Source organism: Rhinoraja longicauda, chromosome 2 (genome assembly GCF_053455715.1).
Source record: "Rhinoraja longicauda isolate Sanriku21f chromosome 2, sRhiLon1.1, whole genome shotgun sequence".
Lineage (NCBI taxonomy): Eukaryota > Metazoa > Chordata > Chondrichthyes > Rajiformes > Arhynchobatidae > Rhinoraja > Rhinoraja longicauda.
In genome coordinates, this window is record NC_135954.1 from 80,769,889 (window position 1) to 80,792,272 (window position 22,384).

The 22,384-nt window shown below is 39.5% G+C and overlaps 1 protein-coding gene across 2 annotated transcripts in view; it reads left to right on the top strand.

The window, feature by feature from the left end:
- dgkb (diacylglycerol kinase, beta) overlaps positions 1-22,384 on the top strand; it is a 506,131-nt gene that overhangs the window by 160,382 nt on the left and 323,365 nt on the right. For both annotated transcript variants that reach the window (XM_078421953.1, XM_078421946.1), the window contains exons 8-9: positions 7,790-7,864; positions 18,757-18,876. In XM_078421953.1, the coding sequence (XP_078278079.1) occupies positions 7,790-7,864; positions 18,757-18,876 (195 nt within the window). The remainder of the gene's footprint in view (positions 1-7,789; positions 7,865-18,756; positions 18,877-22,384) is intronic.

Below are 22,384 nucleotides of genomic sequence, written 5' to 3' on the forward strand. Positions count from 1 at the left end.
CCTAGTTACCAGATAATGGTTCATTAATGTTACCACTGCCCCATAGTAGCATTAACACACAATGGTTTGTTGATGAAATTGGGCACCTGCAGGACATTATTTTTATTCAGTAAGGGTAACCATAGGAAAAAGCTTGTATTTTTCAGGAGAAAAATGGACAAAAACCTAAATTTCTGATTTATTCATGTTCTAAATCTTATGAATTCATTCCCAGAACTTGCTTCGAGGAAACAGAAAATCGTACAGTAACAAATTGTACAAATATAATCCCAAAGTGAAACCAGGCAATTCCATAATTTCCTTCTTCACAGTGCTTCTCTCAGCGTGCATTGGATTGCATTGCCATGCGAGGAGTCAGCTCGTCTACTCTTCTAGCCTGCTCCTCCTTTAATAAAATCATCCAAATTCAAGACCTTTTCCTATCTTCTCCCCATATCCCTTGGCCTCTTTACCTGTTTTACTTCCACATAACTCTTCCCTGAATAAATTGAATTGTTTGGTCTTGAATGTTTTCTGTGCTTTTTGCATTCCACTGGTTTGTCACTCATGAATTAAGCCATTTCTCCTCATCTCAGCCCTAAATGGCTTACCCCTCAATTCTTAGCCTATGGTCCTTTGTGTGCTCTTCCCCACCATCACGATCATAATGCACCCAGACTCTACAGACATACTAGGATGTTATAAGACTCACTGAGTGCCCCTCTCATTCATCTGGGCACTCACAAATATAAGCCATATGAAGTCCAAATCTTTGGTTAACAATCGTCATGATTGTTATTCTAATCTAAATTGTTTGAATAAACATAGAAAATCATTGGTAAAGATATTGATAAAAAATTTATATATTTTTAGGTTTCATGCAAAGAATTCAGATAACATGCCCATAAATTTAAATACAAGACAAGTAAGTGAGTGTTTTACAACTACCTTCAGGGGATACGATAGCATTGTGGTCAAGTTACTGGGCTTACATCCAGGGACCTGAACCCTTGATTCACTGTCATGAGTTTGAGTCCTGGTAAAGCAGCTGTGGAATTCAAAGACAAACAATTAGAAGGATTTTGGTATTAAAAAGGGAGCATGGGCAGTGATGGCCATGAAGTTGGGAATTGTGTAAAAATCCATCTGACTCACTGACATTTTCCAAGCAAAGAAAATTGCTCTTCATAATCAGTGTGCCCTGCATGTGACCACACCAATATGGTTGATTCTTTACTGTCTCTGCAATTCATGGGCAATTATGGAGGAACAATATATTCTGACATTATCAGTGGTATCTACAACCCAATGTCACATTTTTCAAAGTATCAAGTCCGTGTGTTTGTATGTATGTATGTATAAAATACAACTGTCAGCTGCCAAAGCATTTCTGGTGATATTTTAACCTGATAGCGGACAATAGAGGTCTTCATAGAAAAGCTTGGGAGAGTATTATGACTAAGAATCAAAAAGCATGCAAACAGGCCCTTTGGCCCAACTTGCCCATTCTGACCAAGGTGACCCGTCTCCACTAGTTCCACCTACCCGCACTTGGCCCAAATTCTTCTAAACCTTTCTTTATCCATGTACCTATACACATGTATTTTAACTGTCCTGATTATACCTGACTCAACTACCTCTTCTAGCAATTTATTCCATATATCTGCCACTCTTTGTGTGAAAATGTTGTCCCTCAAGTTCCCATTAATTTTTTTTCCCTCTCACCTTAAACTTATATCCTCTTGTTCTTGATTCCCTTACACTGGGTAAACTGACTCTATGCATTTACCCTATCTTTTCCCCTCATGATCTTGGATATCTCTATAAGATCACCCTTCATCCTCCTATGCTCCAAGAAATAAAGTCCCAGCCTGCACAACTGCTCCCTATAACTCAGGCCCTCGAGTCCTGGCAACATTCTGTAAAATCTTCTCTGCACCCTTTCCAAGTTAACCACATCTTTCCTATAACATGGTGACCATAACTGAACACAATATTCCATTTGTGGTATCACCAATGTCTTGTATAACTGTAACATAATCTCCCAACGTCTGTATTCAATACTCTGGCTGATGAAGGTCAATGTGCCTTCTTGACCACCTTTCTTTATGTGAAGTAATTTTCAAGGAACTTCTAGATGGGATATTATCAAAATAATACCCTATGCCCATGCCACTAATTCAGGAAGAGAAATTCTCCCAGCAGGCAAACATGAAACAGATTTACTAAACTAAATATTTGCTGCTGAAACATTACACAATAGATAATATGTAAATTTCACAACCAAATGCTTCAAACACTCCAAAAGCTTTGGAAATGTACGTCTCTGTGTATTTTTTTTCTTCCATCATGGTTAAATGTCAAAAATGAGAGCTTACGATGTATCAATTGCTGAATCTGTTGAAGGCAATCATTGCATAGTCAAAATTGTTCATTTCATAAATCCATTTCCCAAACTCTGTTCTCAATTTACCTGTTCTTTTTGTGGTTTTTGTATATTAATTATTACTTTAAAATATTATAGTTATCTTATTTTATATTATCACTAGTAGAAGTCTCTGCCTGTGTTCATGACACATCGCTAAAGATAACATAATTTACTTGTGTTTGGTGTCTTTCTGGGCAAAAATCTCTACATAAGCACTTCTCATTGTATACAATCATCTTTGTATTTCTTTAATTCTGTGTAACCATACAGTTATCTTTTTTTCTACATTGGAAAGTTTGTTATTTCAAGATACTTTGATTATTAAACATCAATTTTCCAATTTATATCACTCCAGTGTGTTCAAAGGTGTGACCTTGTGTTGTGCAAATTGAGTGCCATGTTTTCCTCAAAACTATGATGATATTTTAAGTGTGCTGATTAAACTCTTGATAGAGGCCATAACAGACCACACTTTACTGGATTTTGTACTAAGATTGGCTCAAACACACATGAAGGTGAGAAGGAAGCATTGGGGATGAGGAAAATAACATCCAAACTGGGAGAGAGAGGGAGATATCTAAGGTTTGAAGTTATTACATCTTGTGTACATGAAAGTGGACAACGGGGAAGCTATTAGGAAAAAAAGGCTGTTAGGCAGTTGCTTGAACCTGCTCTGTATTCAGTAAGATTATAGCTGATCTGATCTCTGCCTCAATTTCACTTTCCTGCCAGTTCCCCTGTTATCTGTGATTCCCTGATCATTGGTCCATTTTAACAATGAATAGATTCAATGATCTTGCCTCCACTGCTTCCGGGGGTAAAGACCTGTAGATTCAATACATTCTTTCTCTTTCCCCATCTTAAATAAACAATCTTTTTTATTCTGAAACTATACTTCCAATGCGAGACCCCAAAATTCCCTCTACAGTTGCTTGTTGACCCTCTGAGTTCCTCCAGGGTTTGTTTTTTTTTGCTCAAGACACCAGCATCAGCAGTTTCTTGTGCCTTGATTTCCTAAACCCTATCCAGCCACCTCAAAAGCTTGTATGTTTTTCTAAGATCACCTCTTATTATTATAAAATCCAAAAATGTAGGCCCACACAGCACGATCATTCATCAAAACACGATCCCTTCCTCCCAGAAAGTAGGCTAAGGATGTGCTCTACTGGACATTACATCCTGTGTAGGTTTATCCTCTGTGAAGTAAGACCCAAGTTGCACTCATTTCTACAGGCATGATATCACTAACATCCTGTACATGTATGAGGAACACATAGATCCCTTTATACTGCACAATTCTATATTCCCATTTAAACTATATTCTGGCTTTCTATTCTAACCGCGTAAGTAGATAACTGCGCATTTCCTTACATTGTACTCTAAATGCCAAAATGTTCCCCACCAACAAAACATATCTTTCTTCTATTGCAGACTCATCGTGTCTTCTTTGCAGCTTTCCTCCCCACATCATTAACAGATTTGCAAAGTTTTCAGCCTCTTCATCTGTCATTAATATCACCTGCAAATAATTGAAAGCTCAGAAATGATCGTGATGGCATATTAAAGGTTTCAATTTGCAGACCTGAAAAACTCTAATTCATCCTAACTCATAACGTTCTGTTACTCTGCCAATCCTCATTTATTGCACACAAATTGCACCTACTTCCATCACCTCTTACTTTGTGCAGTCACATTTTATGGCAGTCATATTGACATATTATTATGACTTTGGAAACACAATTACACTACATTTATTCATTCTCGTTCTTCCACCCTGTTCATTACATCCTCAAAATAAAATTAATAGCTGTCAAATATTAAAGAATATAGAACAGTAGCACAAGAACAGGCCCTTCAACCCACAATGTCTGTGCTGAACATGATGTCAAGACCATCTCTTATCTACCTGCACATGATCCATATCCCTCCATTACTTGCATATCTAAAGGTCTCTTAAATGCTGCTATCATATCTGCCTCAACTAACACCACTCACATCGTGTTCCAGGTGCTCACTACTCTCTGTGTGAAAAGAAAAAAAAGTTGCAACACACATCTCCTTTAAACTTTGCCCTGCTCACCTCGAAGCTATACCCTCTATTATTTGATTTTCCATTTGATTGTCCACTCTATCCATACCTCTCATTATTTTATATACTTTTATTAGGTCTCTTTACAACCTCCGGCATTCCAGGGAAAACACTCCAAGTCTGTCCAGCCTCTCCATGTAGCTAATACCCCCTAATCCAGGAATCATTTTGCTAATCTCCTCTGCATCGTTTCCAAAGCCTCCACATTCTGCCTGCAATGGGTTGACCAGAACTATACATAATACTCCAATTGCGGCCTAACCTAAGTCTGAAAAAGCTGCATCATGACTTCCAGACTCATATACTCCATGTCAAGAGTGTTTTATTGTTACGTTCCAATAAAATTCTTATTTGCAGCAGCATAACAGTACTCTGTAAACACCATAACAAGGCGTGTAGTACCATCCCATTAGTGTTTGCACCTTTAACATTTATAAACTCTCCCCATATCGCTTAAGCAGGTGGATCTTCCAGTATGTCCTCTCTGAGTGCTGCAGTGATAGTCTCCATGATTAGTAGTGCAACTCCTCCATCTCTTTTTGCCTTCCTCTCAATCACATCTGAAACAATGAAACCCCGGAGCATTGAGCTGCTAGTCGGGCCCTCTCTCAACCATGATCTATCCCAAGAATTACATTAATTCTACAAGGCAATGAAAAGAAACACAGTGGATAAGAAAGACGTAGATTAAAAATATATATTTTCGACAGTGATAGTGATAGTTTTAATCCCTCCCTTGCTTTCCTGTCAACATTTTTTGCTATTATTGGAATGATTTTAACATCTTCCATGAACATAGCTACCAAATATTTGTTCAAATTCTCTGTTTCCCAACATTAAGGCCTCCAATCTCATTCACTATCCTCAATTATCTTTCATTAGTTTTAGTTAACCATAGATAGATTAATGTCCTCATGGAGCCTTACTTTGTTAATTATGAATTATCTCAAATGTATACCATCTCACCATCTTACCTTTGAACTTTTTTTTGGTACACTTTATCTTGACTTGCCTCCGTGTATTTGTAATTGCCTTGATTTAAGTTTAAGGCATTGGCTTCAGAACAATGATTCTCGTTCTTCAACGGGCTATGTCGTTATATCATGCAATGATCACTCTTCCCCAGAGAATCCTTCACTGTGTGTTTGTCAATTAAATGTTGTCTCATTTTAAATGATATGAGGGAAAGCTGAGCCACTGCTGGAGCCTCTTGCAGGATTTCCAAAGATGCATTAGATAGCATCCTTGTATAACGGATTTCTGTCATTAGTCCTCTGCACGAGAGCACGGATACACATTGATGGAAAGGAACATGATCAGATGATTCAAGCCCACAACTGTATATTTTTTGTTATTCAGTGTCCAAAAGTGCCACTTTTCACACTCAACTGATTAGTTGATGATCTCAGAATTTGGATGGATGTACTTTGGGAACTTGAGCTTATCATTTACAGACATTACTCCTTAGTACAATTCGAAACATGCTTTGCTTTGCCCTAGTGATCAAAGGGTGGCATAGTAGCAAAACTGGTAGAGCTGTTGTCTCATAGTACCAGAGATCTGGGTTTGTTTCTGATGTCTGGTGCTGTCTGTGTGGAGTTTGCACATTCCTGTGACCATATGGGTTTTCTCCAGGTACTTTGGTTTCTTCCCCATCCCAAAAAATGTGCAGGTGTGTAGATTAATTGGCCGCTGTAAAATTGCCCCTAATGTGTATGGTTTGATTGAGAAAGTGGGATAACATAGAAACAAGTGAGAATGGGTGATCGATGGACAGCATAGATTCGGTGGGCCGAAGGGCCTGTTTCCATGCTGTATCTCTAAACTTAAACACAGATAATAGTGAGGTCATTGCCATCTCCACCTCAGTTACTGGATGGGTGGAAGGCATGTTTGGGATATTCCTGCAGCTATTATATTGTTGTGACAAGAGGCAGATTTCAAAATTAATTGCTATTTTCTGCTTACTGAGGGAATGCATGAGAAGGAAGGTGAAGTCAAAAGAGGGGAACACAGCCAATGAGAGTAATATGGAAGTTTAGTGAAAACTGCACATGGTAATAGGATCATCCATGGTAATAGGATCATCACTGATTTTTTAAATGATCTCTCACTCATTGTGTGATATATTCCAAGAGAGATAAATACTTTACAGATGCTGGAAAACTAAAATGAAACAGAAAATACTGGAGAGACACAGCATTTGTGAAGAGGGAAACAATGAATGCTTCGAGATGAGGACCTTTTATTACTACGATATTAAAATATGTGTTACATGTTCTCTCTATTCAGCTTGAGCTGCCCCTTCCACACACATCCTCTTGATCTCCCTCATCCTACATTATGTGAAAACAAGTTAAATATTCTGGACAACTCTACCCTCAAATGCATGCCCTTGATGGCATTTTATGGTGTGATTGTCCTAATCCTTAACCAAGACCTTGTGTGGGAGGGAAGAGTACTAGGATGGAAGGTGATGGCTTGTGCTTCTTTGTTTGTCGTTTTGTTCATCATCTCTGCGTTAAGTTGAGTCTTGTGTCCACTTAACAGGCCGACCATCTCAACATATGTGCCATTCTCGGTCCTCTTAAATTCAGTGGCTCACCTAATCACTTACATTTTGTCAACTGATTTGCACTTTAGCCCACATGCACTCCTTTTATCTATCTAAAGATCACAATTCATTTCGACCAGCTATCCCTGATGCTGCAGTATGTACACCAGACACTTGCAGGTGCAATTCCTGTACTGCTAAGCTTCCAATGATTCTCATTCTTAAACGGGTGGGAATGATGAACCACTTCACCAGATTTTCTTAAACTGATATTTTGAACATTTATCCTTTTTTTTCCTCTGGTATCAGCAACATTGGGCCCACAGAAGGATGGGTTTGCCTGAGAGAGGAATAAAAGTTCATGAGAGCATCGATAAATAGTCAGCAAGGCGACATTCTGCATCTGATTCTTTTATAAAGTAGAAAGATTGTCACTTCACACCATGCTGTATGCATGATGAGTTTAACAGAAATGGTGTAATCCAGATAAAAGTATATTTATTTATATTTTAGAAAATGGGACTGGGGCCTTTGGCAATGCGCAGCCGGGACTTGTTTTACTCTGACCATATATATATATGCCTTTTCATCATGCTGCTTCGAAAAACACCGAACAGAAGAATATCCTAATATTAATATAGTTTTTGTCTAAGGTGTTCTGCAACATTTGCATTAATAGGAATGTTGCTTATAGCAAATTGTGTTGCTGGAAAATAATAATATGCTCTTTCCTCTGCAGGAACTTGACCAGATCATCAGTCAAATGATGCATGTCGCTGAATATCTACAATGGGATGTGACCGAACTCAAGCCAGTATGTAACTTCAGTTCACACTCACTTGGTGGTGCTATAGGAACGCTGGGTGGGATTGGAAACATTGAAACCTTTGTTTAATGATCAATAATTGAATTAATTGCTTCTCAAGAAGGACCCCATATTTGTGCACATTTTCTTTAAATTAAGGTGTATTTATTTTCCTCAGAAATGTTCCTGGATCTTGACATTGAGGTCAAATGTCCTGAATACTAATCTTAGATAATGAGTGCACAGGCATGAAGCAGCATTAAAAATATTCAGTAACTTACTCAGACAAGCTTGGCCCAGGGCAATTCAATTGTCCCTTTAGAATAATTAATAACATATTGATACTTGATCAGTTAGACATTTCTAGCCTTCTTTCAGTAGAAGTATAGATTTTCATCTGAAAATGAGAAGGGATATTTTTAGTGACAAAATGCACCTCATTCTAGAAATACGTTTTTACAGTAATATTGTAATAAAAGTTATCAACGTCATGATTCTTATCAGATGTAGTCATGCATTAAGGACTTGAAGCATGAATGCCGCCTGCAAATCACAAAAACATTTCTCAACTGAATGACCTGTTTGACCTATTTTCCTCCTCAAAAGCACAACCCACTCATTGTCTCCCCCCCCCCGATTCCCTGTCCCCACCCCACCCCCTCTGGTCCCCCAGGACTTTATGTATGCCAAAACACATCGCATAGAGTAACTAATAATAAAATAATTTCAGATAAATGATCTCTGTTTGTAATAGTTGCAAATAATTCATGTGTACTGATGCGTAGTGTTCTCAGTAGTCATCTGATCTCGGATTAATGTTGTTTCATTCATCTATTGTTCTCTATCTAATTGATTGAAATATAAGTAATTTTGCAGATACGTGAACATGAGTTTCCAGTTAAATGCCAGCTTATTGAGCAATGGATCCCCTGTAAAATTAGAAGCAATGTTGTAACATCTCTTGATGTCTTCAGTTGGTATCACAGAAATGCACTGTGGACAAAGTGAGGATCATCCAGTGATGTCACTAAGGAACGTATAACATCTAAGTACTTTGTCATCTATTGCTTTTAGCCTCTTATTTCTATTTTGATCCCATTTTAAGTTCCGTCTGCGACATTCTGATTAAAAATTATCGCTGGCAAAGTGACAGCATGCTCTCATTAACACTTTTTGAAACTAGGTGAATTATCCAAGCACATTTTGAGCAGATTTAGTCTCAGACTAAGTTTCAAATTGGATCCTATTCTCTTACAAAGAAGCTACTTTTCACGATAATTTAACTGGGGTTGTTTTAATTCCCTGCATGAGAAATTGTTACTATAAATGTGCATAACTATTAGTTAGGCTTTGTTATTATCCCACTGAGTATTTGAAGTGTGAGTGTGTACACGCACACGTGTACAAATAACTTTTATAATCGGCATTCAAGGAAAAGATGAAAGAAATGATTATTTTATTCTATGTTCGTTAATTTGCATTCAAGGAACATATAAGAGGGGAAAAAAATTAAACATGAAAGACATTTGAAGCACCATTTACATTTTGTTCAGCAAAAGCTTTTATTCGAGGACCTGTATAGAAATGGACGTTAGCGCTCAAATAAACCCAAATTATCTTCCCTCATACATAGAAACATAGAAAATAGGTGCAGGAGTAGGCCATTCGGCCCTTCGAGCCTGCACCGCCATTCAATATGATCATGGCTGATCATTCAGCTCAGTAGCCTGTACCTGCCTTCTCTCCATACCCCCTGATCCCTTTAGCAAAAAGGGCCACATCTAACTCCCTCTTAAATATAGCCAATGAACTGGCCTCAACTACCTTCTGTGGCAGAGAATTCCACAGACTCACCACTCTCTGTGTGAAGAAATGTTTTCTCATCTCGGTCCTAAAAGACTTCCCCCTTATCCTTAAGCTGTGACCCCTGGTTCTGGACTCCCCCAACATCGGGAACAATCTTCCCGCATCTAGTTATCATAAAAGTTGTTATACAAGTTATAATAAAAATGTAGACTTTTACTTAAAGCCGTTTTCACAGAAGTACTTTTGGATTTATTTTGCTCTAGTATTCAAATCTAGTTTAATTTGATAACCTGATTAACTAGTGCTCAAGCCCAAAATAATTCATATATAATAGACTTCTTTAAAAATTATGAATTTGAATAGAATCCAGTTCTATCATTCTATACATTTTACTCGGTATAGAATTCACAATAATGCTTCGTCCCTTAAAAATTGCATAAATATTTGAAAATAAAATTACACATAATTTTATTTGACACAATAAAATTACGGGGATTATATTATGTCTTTAAAATTGCCAATATGACATTTACATGCAATAGCAACATGATAAAAAAATACGTGCAGATGTTTCTCTGTCCAAATATAAATGACTCTTTAATATGAGTATATTGATTGAAATGTGGAGCAATTTATGAAGCATGATGTTTATCAATAAATATGCCAGAAACAGTAAGCAATATTAAAATAATGACTGATTTTTTTGCCAACATCAAACAGTGATTTACTGATTCAGTTATTGAGCTACAACAACTTACTTTCACCTGGAGAAGAGAACCACAGCCAAGGTCTTTCTATTGGGTCTGACTTTTACACCGATTTAAGTGCAGACCATGTTGTAAGTCGGGTGCTGGCACATCTGACCATTTGTTCTGTTGCTGGACACAGCACCAAATTAAAGGGTAGAGTATGAATGTCCTCAGCTGTGGGGATGGATGGACTTTGCATTCAGCCCTGCAGCTTTCAACCAGCCAAAGTTAACTGGACTCACTCATTTGAATAGGTCACTGACCTGTCTGTAATAGATCATTAAAAAAAAAGATGAATATGATGGTAATATTCATGATGCAGCTTTATAGGACTTTGGTTAGACCGCATTTGGAGTATTCCGTGCAGTTCTGGTCGCCCCATTACAGGAATGATGTGGAGGCTTTGGAAAGTGTGCAGAGGAGGTTTACCAGAATGATGCATGGATTAGGTGGTATTAACTGCAGGGAGAGGTTGGACAGTCTTGCACTGTTTTATCTTGAACGCTGGAGGTTGATAGAAGTGTATAAAATTATTAAATGCACAGGTAGGGTGGACAGTCCGAATCTTTGTCCCAGTTTGGAAAAATCAAATCCTAGAGGGCATAGCTTTAAAGTGAGAGGGGTAAAGCTTAAAGGAGATGTGTGGGGCAAGATTTTTTACATAGAGGGTGGTGAGTGCCTGAAACGCACTGCTGGAGATGGTGGTTGAAACAGAGTGGCAGGTTAGTGGCATTTAAAATACTTTTGTAAAGGCATAGAGATATGCAAGGAATGGAGAGATATGGCTCATGTGCAGGTAGATAGTGATGGTCTTGGCATTATGTTTGGCACAGACATTGTGCGCCAAAGGGTCTGTTCATTTGCTGTACTGTTCTATGTTCTGTAATATTTTTTATCAGAAATGGGATTTAAAATATGAATTTGATATTTTATTAATTATTTCTAATTATTTAAACATATTTCAATTGTCAAAGAGATTGAGAAAGTCAAAAAGACCTCTGACTGCACATGGGTCAAATGTCTATTAGGGTGAAGAGGAAGCATTTGCAACATGAGACCTAGATGCTCTGTGTGAGATGGTTGAAAGTGCTGGACCTTGAACTTAACTAGATCTGCAGAGCAACACCAGGGTTAGTGCGATGGCAATGATTGTCGTTTTGGGTTACGTTGTGGGTGGTTATGGAAAGTAAATGAGTTTTGCATGATGATCTCTTGATACTTCATATCGTGACTATCATTACTTCCATGACTTATGGTAAGACATTTACAAATGTTAATAGTGCATTTAACAGTACTTTTGTATCATTTGTCTGGCTTTATAGCTAAAGTTGTCAAAGCTTGCAATGTTTATATCTAATTTTTTGAAGCACCAAGTAATGTCTTCAATTCAGCTGGGGCAGGGCTGATTTTAAATAATCCTGTGAGGCAAGCTGATATAATGTGCCACAAAATGGTGCAGCATCATAGCAAATTCTTGATTTGGATTTGTTTATGTGCAGGGTCTCTCGAGATAACAAAGCAGAAGATAAATCTTTGAAAGTTTCTGAACATTTTGAAAGACCAATGAGTATAATACATTGGAATCCAGGGATTATAGCAAATGCTGAAAACACCTAGCAGGTCAGATCAAATCTGTGGAAAGAAAAACAGAATTAATCTTTCAGGTCCAAATCCTTAGTCGGATGTTAACTATTTGCCTTCCCACAGAGGCTGCCTGACCTGCTGAGTGTTGCCAGCATTTTCTTTTTTTTAAATTTCAATTTCCAATATCTGCAGATCTCAGATTTTCAGCAGGGAGGATTAATTAAGAGTCAAAGAATGATACAGTGTGGAAACAGGCCCTTCGCCCAATTTACCTACACTGGACAACATGTCCCATCGACACTCGTCCCGCTTGCCTGCTTTCGGCCCATATCCCTCTAAACCTGTCCTATCCATGTACCTGACTAATTGCTTCTTAAACATTGCAATATTCCCTGCCTGAACTACCTCCTCCTGCAGCTCATTCCATACACCCACCACCCTTTGCGTGACAAAGTTATCCCTCAGATTCCTATAAAGTTTTTCCCCTTCACCTTAAACCTATGCTCTCTGGTTCTCGATTGCCCCGACTTTGGGCAAGAGACGCTGTGCGTCTACCCGATCTATTCCTCTCATGATTTTATGTTTGTTAAATTTTGATTACGGCTTATTAGCAATAAAGAGGTCAATTCTGGTCATCACTAAAGTGGAAAATATGAAGATCCTAGTGAAACTGCAGTGCAGATTTACTGGCAAGGCCCCAGAGATGAGAGGTGTCAGCTACATAGACACGAGAAGCTGGAATTTTTCTCCTTGGAGTATAGAAGGTGAAGAGGAGATTTACTGGAAATGTACAAGATTGTGATTGGCTTAGATCAGATAAATGAAAAGAAGCTGTTAGAATAATCGACGGTTCACAACCAGAGGAGAGGGAAAGACACATTGAAAGACAAATAATACTGCAAGGGCAATGTGGGGCTGACAAAATATTTTGTTTGCTGCAGGATACTGATAATTTGGAGCTCACTTCCTTTAAAGATGATGGAAACACAATTAATTCAGCTGCTCAAAAGGGCAAATGAGTGAAAACAATTTACAAGCCATAAGGACAAAGACTAGGGGGGGAATGGAGCTGAATATTTGGCTGCGTATGGAGTCAGGATGGAATCAATGGGCTGAATGGTAACCTGTACACCATGAAGCATGCTCCCAGACAGGGGAAAGAAAAATTCAAGGATGTTGGGGGAGTCCAGAACCAGGGGCCACAGTCTAAGAATATAGGGGAGGCCATTTAAAACAGGTGAGAAGAAACTTTTCCACCCAGAGAGTTGTGAATTTGTGGAATTCTCTGCCACAGAAGGCAGTGGAAGCCAATTCGCCGGATGAATTTAAAAGAGAGTTAGATAGAGCTCTAGGGGCTAGTGGAATCAAGGGATGTGGGGAGAAGGCAGGCACAGGGAGAAGCCATGATCACAATGAATGGTGGTGCTGGCTCGAAGGGCCAAATGGCCTCCTCCTGCACCTATTTTCTATGTTTGTTTCCATGTGAGGAGGAGGGTAAAAGAGAGAAAGGAATTGTGTTGCATTTCCTAGCAGTTGAAATATGGTGATGGTGTCAGCATATTGGGAACATCCATCCAAATCACTAAGGACATTTACCCACTGTTCAATATTTATATTAAAATCCTAAACTGTGGTTACAAAAAGTTTTACAAATTCTTTAAATAATAAACAATGGAAATCCCATGGTTGGGACTAGTTCATGATCAGTTTACTTGAGTGGGGTGGGGTATATTTAGGAAATGAAGAAAAGATAATAAATTGCTTGTGCTTGACTGTTAAACATTTCTTATGTCACCATGTTTAGGTGTTTATTGTTTAAGGATCTCTACTCCAGATGTACAAACACTGATATTGCTCAGCTCTAATATTTGACTATTTAGAGGAAAGCTCTTTATTGGTTTAAATTATCATCTGATTTAACTCTGTATTCTTTCCTCTGTTTGCTAAGTGAGCAGTTTGCTTTCTCTCCGATACTTCCCTCTTCTGATACCTTTCAATGAATCATAATTCATAATTTAGCATTTTAATTTATTATTTATGTAAGAAAATTAGTATTTAAATAACTACAATGTACCTTTACACCTTGCACATCTCTTTGTGGTACAGAGCAGAACTCTATTAAGGGGTCTCCAGCTCGAGGGGGTGTGCATCCAGAATTCCAAGCGTGAAGGATCCCAAGCACACGTTCTCTGAATGTTAATTGAGATTTTGATTAACCATTTGGCTTCAGGTGCATGCTGCCAGCAAACTTCTGGGGACAAGTGGCACTGCAAGTTCAGGCTGCATGTTTAACTTTGAAATAGTTTCAAAATCTAGTCTGTCGGAGATGCTGCAAAGAATTAATTCGAAATATTGGCCAGTTTTAAAATTCTACCATTTTGATTTGATTGCAGTGCTGTCTCCCAGTCAAGTTAAAAGTGCAATAATGAGCTGATTTTTAACCTTGGTTAATGAGTTTAATTAGAAATTAAATGATGCATCTCCACCTCAAGGAGGCCTGTTATCTGCTCACTACATAAGGATCAAGTATTGCCTAAAAATATATACATTTTCTCTCCTCATGAGACATAGGAATTAGACTTAAATATTCTAAAGCAAGAGTAAAAGTGGCATGGATAATCAAAAGCTTCTTGGCAATTAATATGGCATGAACTCTAGATGAGAAGGGCAGTTTGGGCATATAAACCTAAAGATAAATACAGCAAATGCTGGAAGTCTGATGTAAAATGAAAGAAATACTCTACAGCTGTTGCTTGAGAGGGACGCAGAATTAACATTTTACATCCATGTCCTTTCATCAGAAATAGTACTTCAGATACAGCATTTCTGCACCTTGAAGCGTAATGTTCATATTTATTTATTTTATGTTATTAGTGATGGTGGGCACCCACCTTCATTGATATTTCACAAATGGGTCTAATTGGGGTTACACTATTGTGCTCTTTCTTTGTGGAGAGTTAAGGCACCTCTGTAGATTATCATGGGAAAATCATACAGCACAGAATTGGGCCCTTTATCCAACCAAGTCCATGATGATTATTTTGCGTATGCATGGTGATCCCATGGATGTCAATCCCATGAGCCCGTGTTAAGATGGTATCCTTTGATGCCTTTCCTATTTCAGTTGTCTGCCAAGGTGCATCTCAAATATTTTTTTGCACAATCAAATATCTTGTATCAGATTCAACTATCTCCTCTGGCAACACACTCCCGATGTCAATCACTGTTTGTGAAAAAAACACCTTCAGATCCCCTTTAAAACTCCCCTCACCTTAAACTTATGCCATCTTGTTTTTAATACATTGAGAAGGAGGAAAAGATTTTTACTAATTTGCCTGATTTTGAAAAGATTCTGCATCTGCCAATAATGTTAAATTCATTTGTTGCATCAACATCTCATAAGATTACTGATTGCTTGGTAATTTAATTGATTAATTGTTGTTTGAAAGATTGAGATGTTATAGTAAAGTACCTTGCCACTTGTTCAGACAGGAGGGTTACCGTTTACACAAAAAAATGCTACCTCAGTCACTTAAACTAAACAATTTAGATTTTCTCTAAATATTTCACTGTGAAATGGCATAACTGAAAAGCTGTGTTGCTGGAGATCATCAGCAATAGGTCAACATTAAAAAGTGCTCCAAACAGAATTGGTGTTTTTATAGAACTGCCTTAGTGTGCACGACTCAGCAATTTTCTTAGAATGTGCAGCCCGATGAGAGTTTCCAATGAAATGTTTACATTTTTTAAAAAGGGAAAACGTGGAAATGAAGTATTTGTTGTTTGTCACCATTTAGGTTTAAATACAAATTCCTTGCCTCCGAGAAATATTCATTAACATAGCACATAAATAGACCCAACCTTGCACAAATAAAATGTCTAGCTAGCTTATCTTCCAAATATAACTATATAAGTCATGCAATTTTTACAAATAGTGTATTGCACAGAACTCTTACCAATTACTTATGATTAGAACAATTGAATTGCATAAGAACAAATTAAGAGAATAATTATTTCTTCACAAGTCAACACAAGAAAATGAAATGTCCAGCTAACTCAGTGAACAGACTGGAGCAGAAGAAGACACAATAACATTGTTGACTGCTGGAGACCCATTGATGCATGATAATAACTAGATTTACGTGGAGAATTGGATACAATTTTTCCAGAGTAGTCATTCTCTCTTTGCATTCCACAAACATTTGAAACGTAAATAGAAGTTTATTTGGAGTATTGTGGTGCAGTTCTGGACGCCCCATTACAGGAAAGATGTGGAGGCTTTGGCAAGGGTACATAGGAGGTTGACTGGAATGTTGCCTGGATTATAAGGTTACAGCTTCAAGAAGAGGTTGGACAGACTTAGGTTGTTTTCTCTGAAAAGTCAGAGGTTGAGGGGAGACTTGATAGAAGTATATAAAATTATTAGACCAAGTGGACCCGTTGGGCCCAAACCTCTCTTGCATTGGTGCAGCACCCTCTCCTCCCCCCTCCCCTCCCCTCTCCTCCACTCCTCTTCCCCCCTCCCCTTCCCCCCTCCTCTCCCCCTCTCCCCCCCACTCCATCCCCCTTAACATCCTCTTATCCTCCCTCCTTCCCCTCCTTTCCACCCCCTCCCTCCCTCCCTCCCTCCCTCCCTCCCTCCCTCCCTCCCTAGGAGATAGATTTAAACTTTAAAATGTGAATAACTTTGAAAATATAACACCGATTTCAATTAAACCTCTTCCATTAGCACCAAAGGGACGACGGTGAGTAAGGTGTACCTAAAACTGTCGCGCTATCGTGTACAGTTTTGGCTGTAGTTCAGGAACAAACAAACAAACAAACAAATGAGAGTTTTATTATATAGATGAGAGGCATAGATTAGGTAGACAGTCAGAACCTATTTCCCCATGTTGGAAATGTTGGCCACTCATGGCCATAGCTATAATGTGAGTGGGGGAAAGTTTCGTGGAGAGGTGAAGTGCAATGCCTCTTTTACACAGAGTGCTAACAGTCTAGAATGCATTGCCAGGAATGGTAGTGGAGGCAAATACAATAGTGGCATTTAAGAGGTTTTAAATAGGCACAATGAACTGCAGGGAATAGAGGGATACAGATCATGTATGGGCAGATGAGATCAGTTTAATGGGGCATCATGTTCATCTCAAACGTAACGGGCTGGAGGACCCATTCCTGTACTAAATTGATGTTCTATGTAGAAAAAAAAGTTTGAAGGAAAATTGGAACGTTTGAGTAGATGTAGCAGTGTCTGTTTGGATGTATCTTCGGGCTGATTGAACATAGTTGTAAGTATCTAGATGGTGTCTTTTCTTTTTTTTCAGACGAAGGAACAAGGAAGTTAGGCATGACCCCAAGAATTCTTACCAACTCTACAGGTGCAATGTAGAAAGCATCCTATCAGAAAAAACATATAACAGGATGCATAACAGCTTGGTTTAGCAAGGGCACACCCCAGTAACCCACATGAAGTTGCAGAGAGTTCTGAATAGAACATCACACATCTCCTGCCCTCAACCCCATTGACCCCATCTATACTTCAGGCTATTTTGAAAAAGCAGGCATCATAATCAAGGACCATTTATACCCTGGTCGTTTCCTCTTCTCTCCTCTTCTGTGAGGATAAAAGATACAAAAGCTTGAGAGCATATACCAACAAATTCAATTCAGAAACAGTTTCTTCCCTGCTATCATCACACCACTGTATGGTCTAAGGGTGTGGTCTTGATTTCCAAACCTACCTCTTTGCAGCCCTTGCACTTCTTTTCATCTGCACATTCTCTGAAACGTATAATGTTGTAACACTATATTTGGTACTCTCGTATTTTTCTCTTTGCATCACCTGCGATACTTAAGTATGGCTTGATTGTCATCATATATAGTACGATTTCACCAGATAGTAGGTAAACACATTTTTTCACTTCATCTCACTTCATTTCACAATAATAAACCAATACCAATAAAGCTAATGGATAAAAAAGATGCTCCAGGCAATTGGAAATCAAAAGGTCCAGTGAGGGTAGAAGGCAGCAGGAGGAGGAGAAATGTTGGAGACTGAAGAAGGGTTTGTCACTAGGGAAATAGGCCTGGAGGTGCAGGCAACAGAAAAAGAGCTCAAATCGTTGATGTTGTGCCAGCATTTGGTAATCACTGTTGATATCTGCATATTTTTAACATGAAAGCATAAACTGGCATGGGTACCTAAATCCCCATTACTTCAGTCGGGCAGAAGTTTGTTGTGGTAAGGTAAACAGCACAGAAGCACACTCGATGTGAGAGTTATTATAAATGAAAGATACTTCAGAAGTCTTACTTTTAATGGGATGATTCAGTTTCAAAGCAGTTGCATTTGATGGTTAGATGGTTGGGTTTTCAGGATGGTTCGGCAGCACGCTGGCACAGTGGTAGAACTGCTGCTCACAGTGCCAGAGACCCAGGTTCGATCCTGACCTCGGGTGCTGTCTGTGTGGAATTTGCACATTCTTCCTGTGATCATGTGGGTTTCTGCCTGCATCCCATTGATGTGTTGGTTTGTGGATTAATTGGCCTCTGTAAATTGCCCCTTAGTGTGTAGAAAGTGATGAGGAAGAGGGATAACATAGAACCAGTGTGAACAGGTGATCGATGGATGGCGTGGACTCGGTGGATTGAAGGGCCTGTTTCCATGCTATATATCAAAACTAAACTAAACTAAAGTGACCGTAACATTGATTAAATTGTGTGCAAGTTAATTGTGCTTATAAAGGTTTTTCTTTTCATTGATAGATTCTTCAGGAGATGATGGAAGAGATAGATTATGACCACGATGGTACGGTGTCACTGGATGAATGGATTCAGGGAGGAATGACAACCATCCCACTCCTGGTTCTCTTGGGTCTCGAAACAGTGAGTTTCAAATTGTTTCTGCCAATCTTTCATTCTTGAGTCAGTATTCATAAGAAAATAAATGCACCAAATAAGGGATTTGAGCTCTTCCCCTCTTCTGGACATAGTTCATTGATTGTACACTATTTATACAGTGGAAGTTATTTTTCTGGATATGAGTCCAAGCAGTGATTTTTCATGAGTGAATCTTCAGAATGAGAGTCATGGGGCTCTATTGCATGGAAACAACTTATTTGGCCCAACGTGTTCATGCCAACCAAGATGCCGGACCAAGAATAGTCCTACTTGCCTGGGGCTGACCGTTATTCCCCCAAACAATGCTATCCATATCCCAAACAATGCTATCCATATTTCCCCCAAACAATGCTGTCCATATGCTATCCAATGCTATCCTGCCCAAGTAGCTTTTAAATCTCAATTCTACCAACCTCTACCACTTCCGCTGGCTGCACAATAGAAAGTTGGTGGGGAGGGGGGCAGTCACATCACCAAGGTTGGGAAGCACTTTAGATTTAGTCAGTGGTTGCGGGAATATGACTGAGTGAGGAGGGTGAGGAACCCTCAGTCCTTTTACTTGCATATATGAGCATCTTGTAAACTGTATTGATGAAAGCACCATGCAAGCAGTAAAGTGATGTGGTAGAAGTGTTTTTTAATGTTGTGCTTATTGAAAGGAATGTGGTGCTGGGTGGCGTGGGGGGGGGGGGGGTGGGGGAGTTGATGGGTAGTGTGAACTGAGTGACAGATGTAGTTCTATGTGGCTGTGAGTTTGTACCTGGAGGGAGAGGGTGGGGGTATCGTGGTTTTTGTAGACCACATAAGAATTATCAACACAGACGAGCAAAAATAATTTTCTGCAGAGGGAGAATGAAGAACTTGGATCTAAACTAACAAGCAAAACCACAAAAGAGAGAATCAGTGCATTGCCAACTGAGCCATGTGCAATTTGGCATTGGTCAGACAGTTCAGGGAGTGAGGGAAAGAGGGTATCTGTTTATATGGCACCAGCAATAGTGGTAGGGAGGAAGGCTCTGTTCAGTTTGATAGATTTCACTTGTGTTGGATTAATATACTAAACATAGAAAACAGGTGCAGGAAGAGGCCACTTGGCCCTTCGAGCCAACACCGCCATTTATTGTGATCTTGGCTGATCATCCACAATCAGTAACCTGTGCCTGCCTTCTCCCCATATCCCTTGATCCCACTAGCCCCTAGAGCTCTATCTAACTCTCTTTTAAATTCATCCAGTGAATTGGCCTCCACTGCCTTCTGTGGCAGAGAATTCCACAAATTCACAACTCTCTGTGTGAAAAAGTTTTTTCTCACAGTTTTAAATGACCTCTCCTTTACTCTTAGACTGTGGCCCCTGGTTCTGGACTCCCCCAACATTAGGAACATTTTTCCTGCATCTAGCTTGTCCAATCCTTTCTTATGTCTCTGTAAGATGGCCCCTCATCCTTCTAAACTCCAGTGAATACAAGCCCAGTCTTTCCAATCTATCCTCATATGACAGCCCTGCCATCCTGGGGATTAACCTCGTGAACTGCAGCAGAAGGACCTCTTTACACCTACACTCAAATCCTCTCGTTATGAAGGCCGAAAGCCATTAGCTTTCTTCACTGCCTGCTGTACCTGCACGCTTACTTTCAGTGACTGATGTACAAGGATGCCCCTATCTCATTGCACTTCCCCTTTACCTAATCTGACACCATTGAGAATAATCTGCCTCCTTGTTTTTGCTGCCAAAGTGGATAACCTCACATTTAACTACATTGTACTGCATCTGCCATGCATCTGCCCACTCACTCAACCTGTCCAAGTCACCCTGCAACCTCCTAACATCCTCTTCGCAGTTCACACTGTCACCCAGCTTTGTGTTATCTGCAAACTTGCTAGGGTTACTTCTAATTCCATCATCCAAATCATTAATATATATTGTAAATAGTTGTGGCCCCAGCACCGAGCCTTGCAGCACTCCACTCACCACTGCCTGCCTTTCTGAAAAGGACCCGTTTAATCCTACTCTTTGCTTCCTGTCTGCCAGCCAATTCTTTATCCATGTCAATAGACAATAGACAATAGGTGCAGGAGTAGGCCATTCGTCCCTTCGAGCCAACACCACCATTCAATGTGATCATGGCTGATCATTCTCAATCAGTACCCCATTCCTGCCTTCTCCCCATACCCCCTGACTCTGCTATCTTTAAGAGCTCTATCTAGCTCTCTTTTGAATGCATTCAGAGACTTGGCTTCATGAGGCAGTGAATTCCACAGATTTACAACTCTCTGACTGAAAAAGTTTTTCCTCATCTCCGTTCTAAATGGCCTACCCCTTTTTCTTAAACTGTGGCCCCTGGTTCTGGACTTCCCCAACATTGGGAACATGTTTCCTGCCTCTAACGGTTCCAACCCCTTAATAATCTTATATGTTTCGATAAGATCCCCTCTCATTCTTCTAAATTCCAGTGTATACAAGCCTAGCCGCTCCAGTCTTTCAACATATGACATGTCAATACCCTACCCCCAATACCATGTGCTCTAATTTTTCCCACCAATCTCCTGTGTGGGACCTTATCAAAGGCTTTCTGAAAGTCCAGATACACTACATCCACTGGCTCTCCTTCATCCATTTTACTTTATATGTCATATCCTCAAAAAATTCCAGAAGATTAATCAAGCAGGATTTCCCCTTCAGAAATCCATGCTGACTTGGACCAACCCTTTTACTGCAATCCAAATGTGCCGTTATTACCTCTTTAATTTTGACTCCAGCATCTTCCCCACCACCGATGTCTGGCATATAATGTTGAATTAAATATCTGGGCTGAATTAAACTAAATAGTTTAGATGATTCAGATGAGGACATTTTAAATTGTTATACCAATTAGGAAAATAAAATGCAGGGATTCCATTAAACACAAATTCTTAACTACATTTGCATTGTGGACACAACCTGAGGGCAGTGGTCGAGTTGCTGCCTTACAGCACTTGCGGCACTGGAGACCCGGGTTTGATCCCAACTACAGGTGCTGTCTGTATGGAGTTTGTACGTTCTCCCCGTGACCGCATGGGTTTTCTCCGAGATCTTTGGTTTCCTTCCACACTACAAAGACGTACAGGTTTGTAGGTTAATTGCCTTGGTATAATTTTAAATTGTCCCAAATGTGTGAAGGGTAGCGCTAATGTGCGGGAATAGCTGGTCGGCGTGGACTCGGTGGGCTGAAGGGCCTGTTTCCATGATGTATCTCTAAACTATACCAAACCAATGAATAAGCTATTTTAGATCTGGTTATGTGTACTGAGACAGGATTGGTAAAGGGCCTGTCCCAGTGATTTTTAAGGCGACTGCTGGCGACTGTCAAAGTCGTAGAAGATCGCCAAAAAATCGGCGACTGGACTCCCCCTACAACAATGTCTACGACAAGCTATGACAAGCTATGACAACCTACAAGCTATGACAACCTACCACCTAGTCGACGGCAAGCTACCGACAACCGGCGACCTAGTC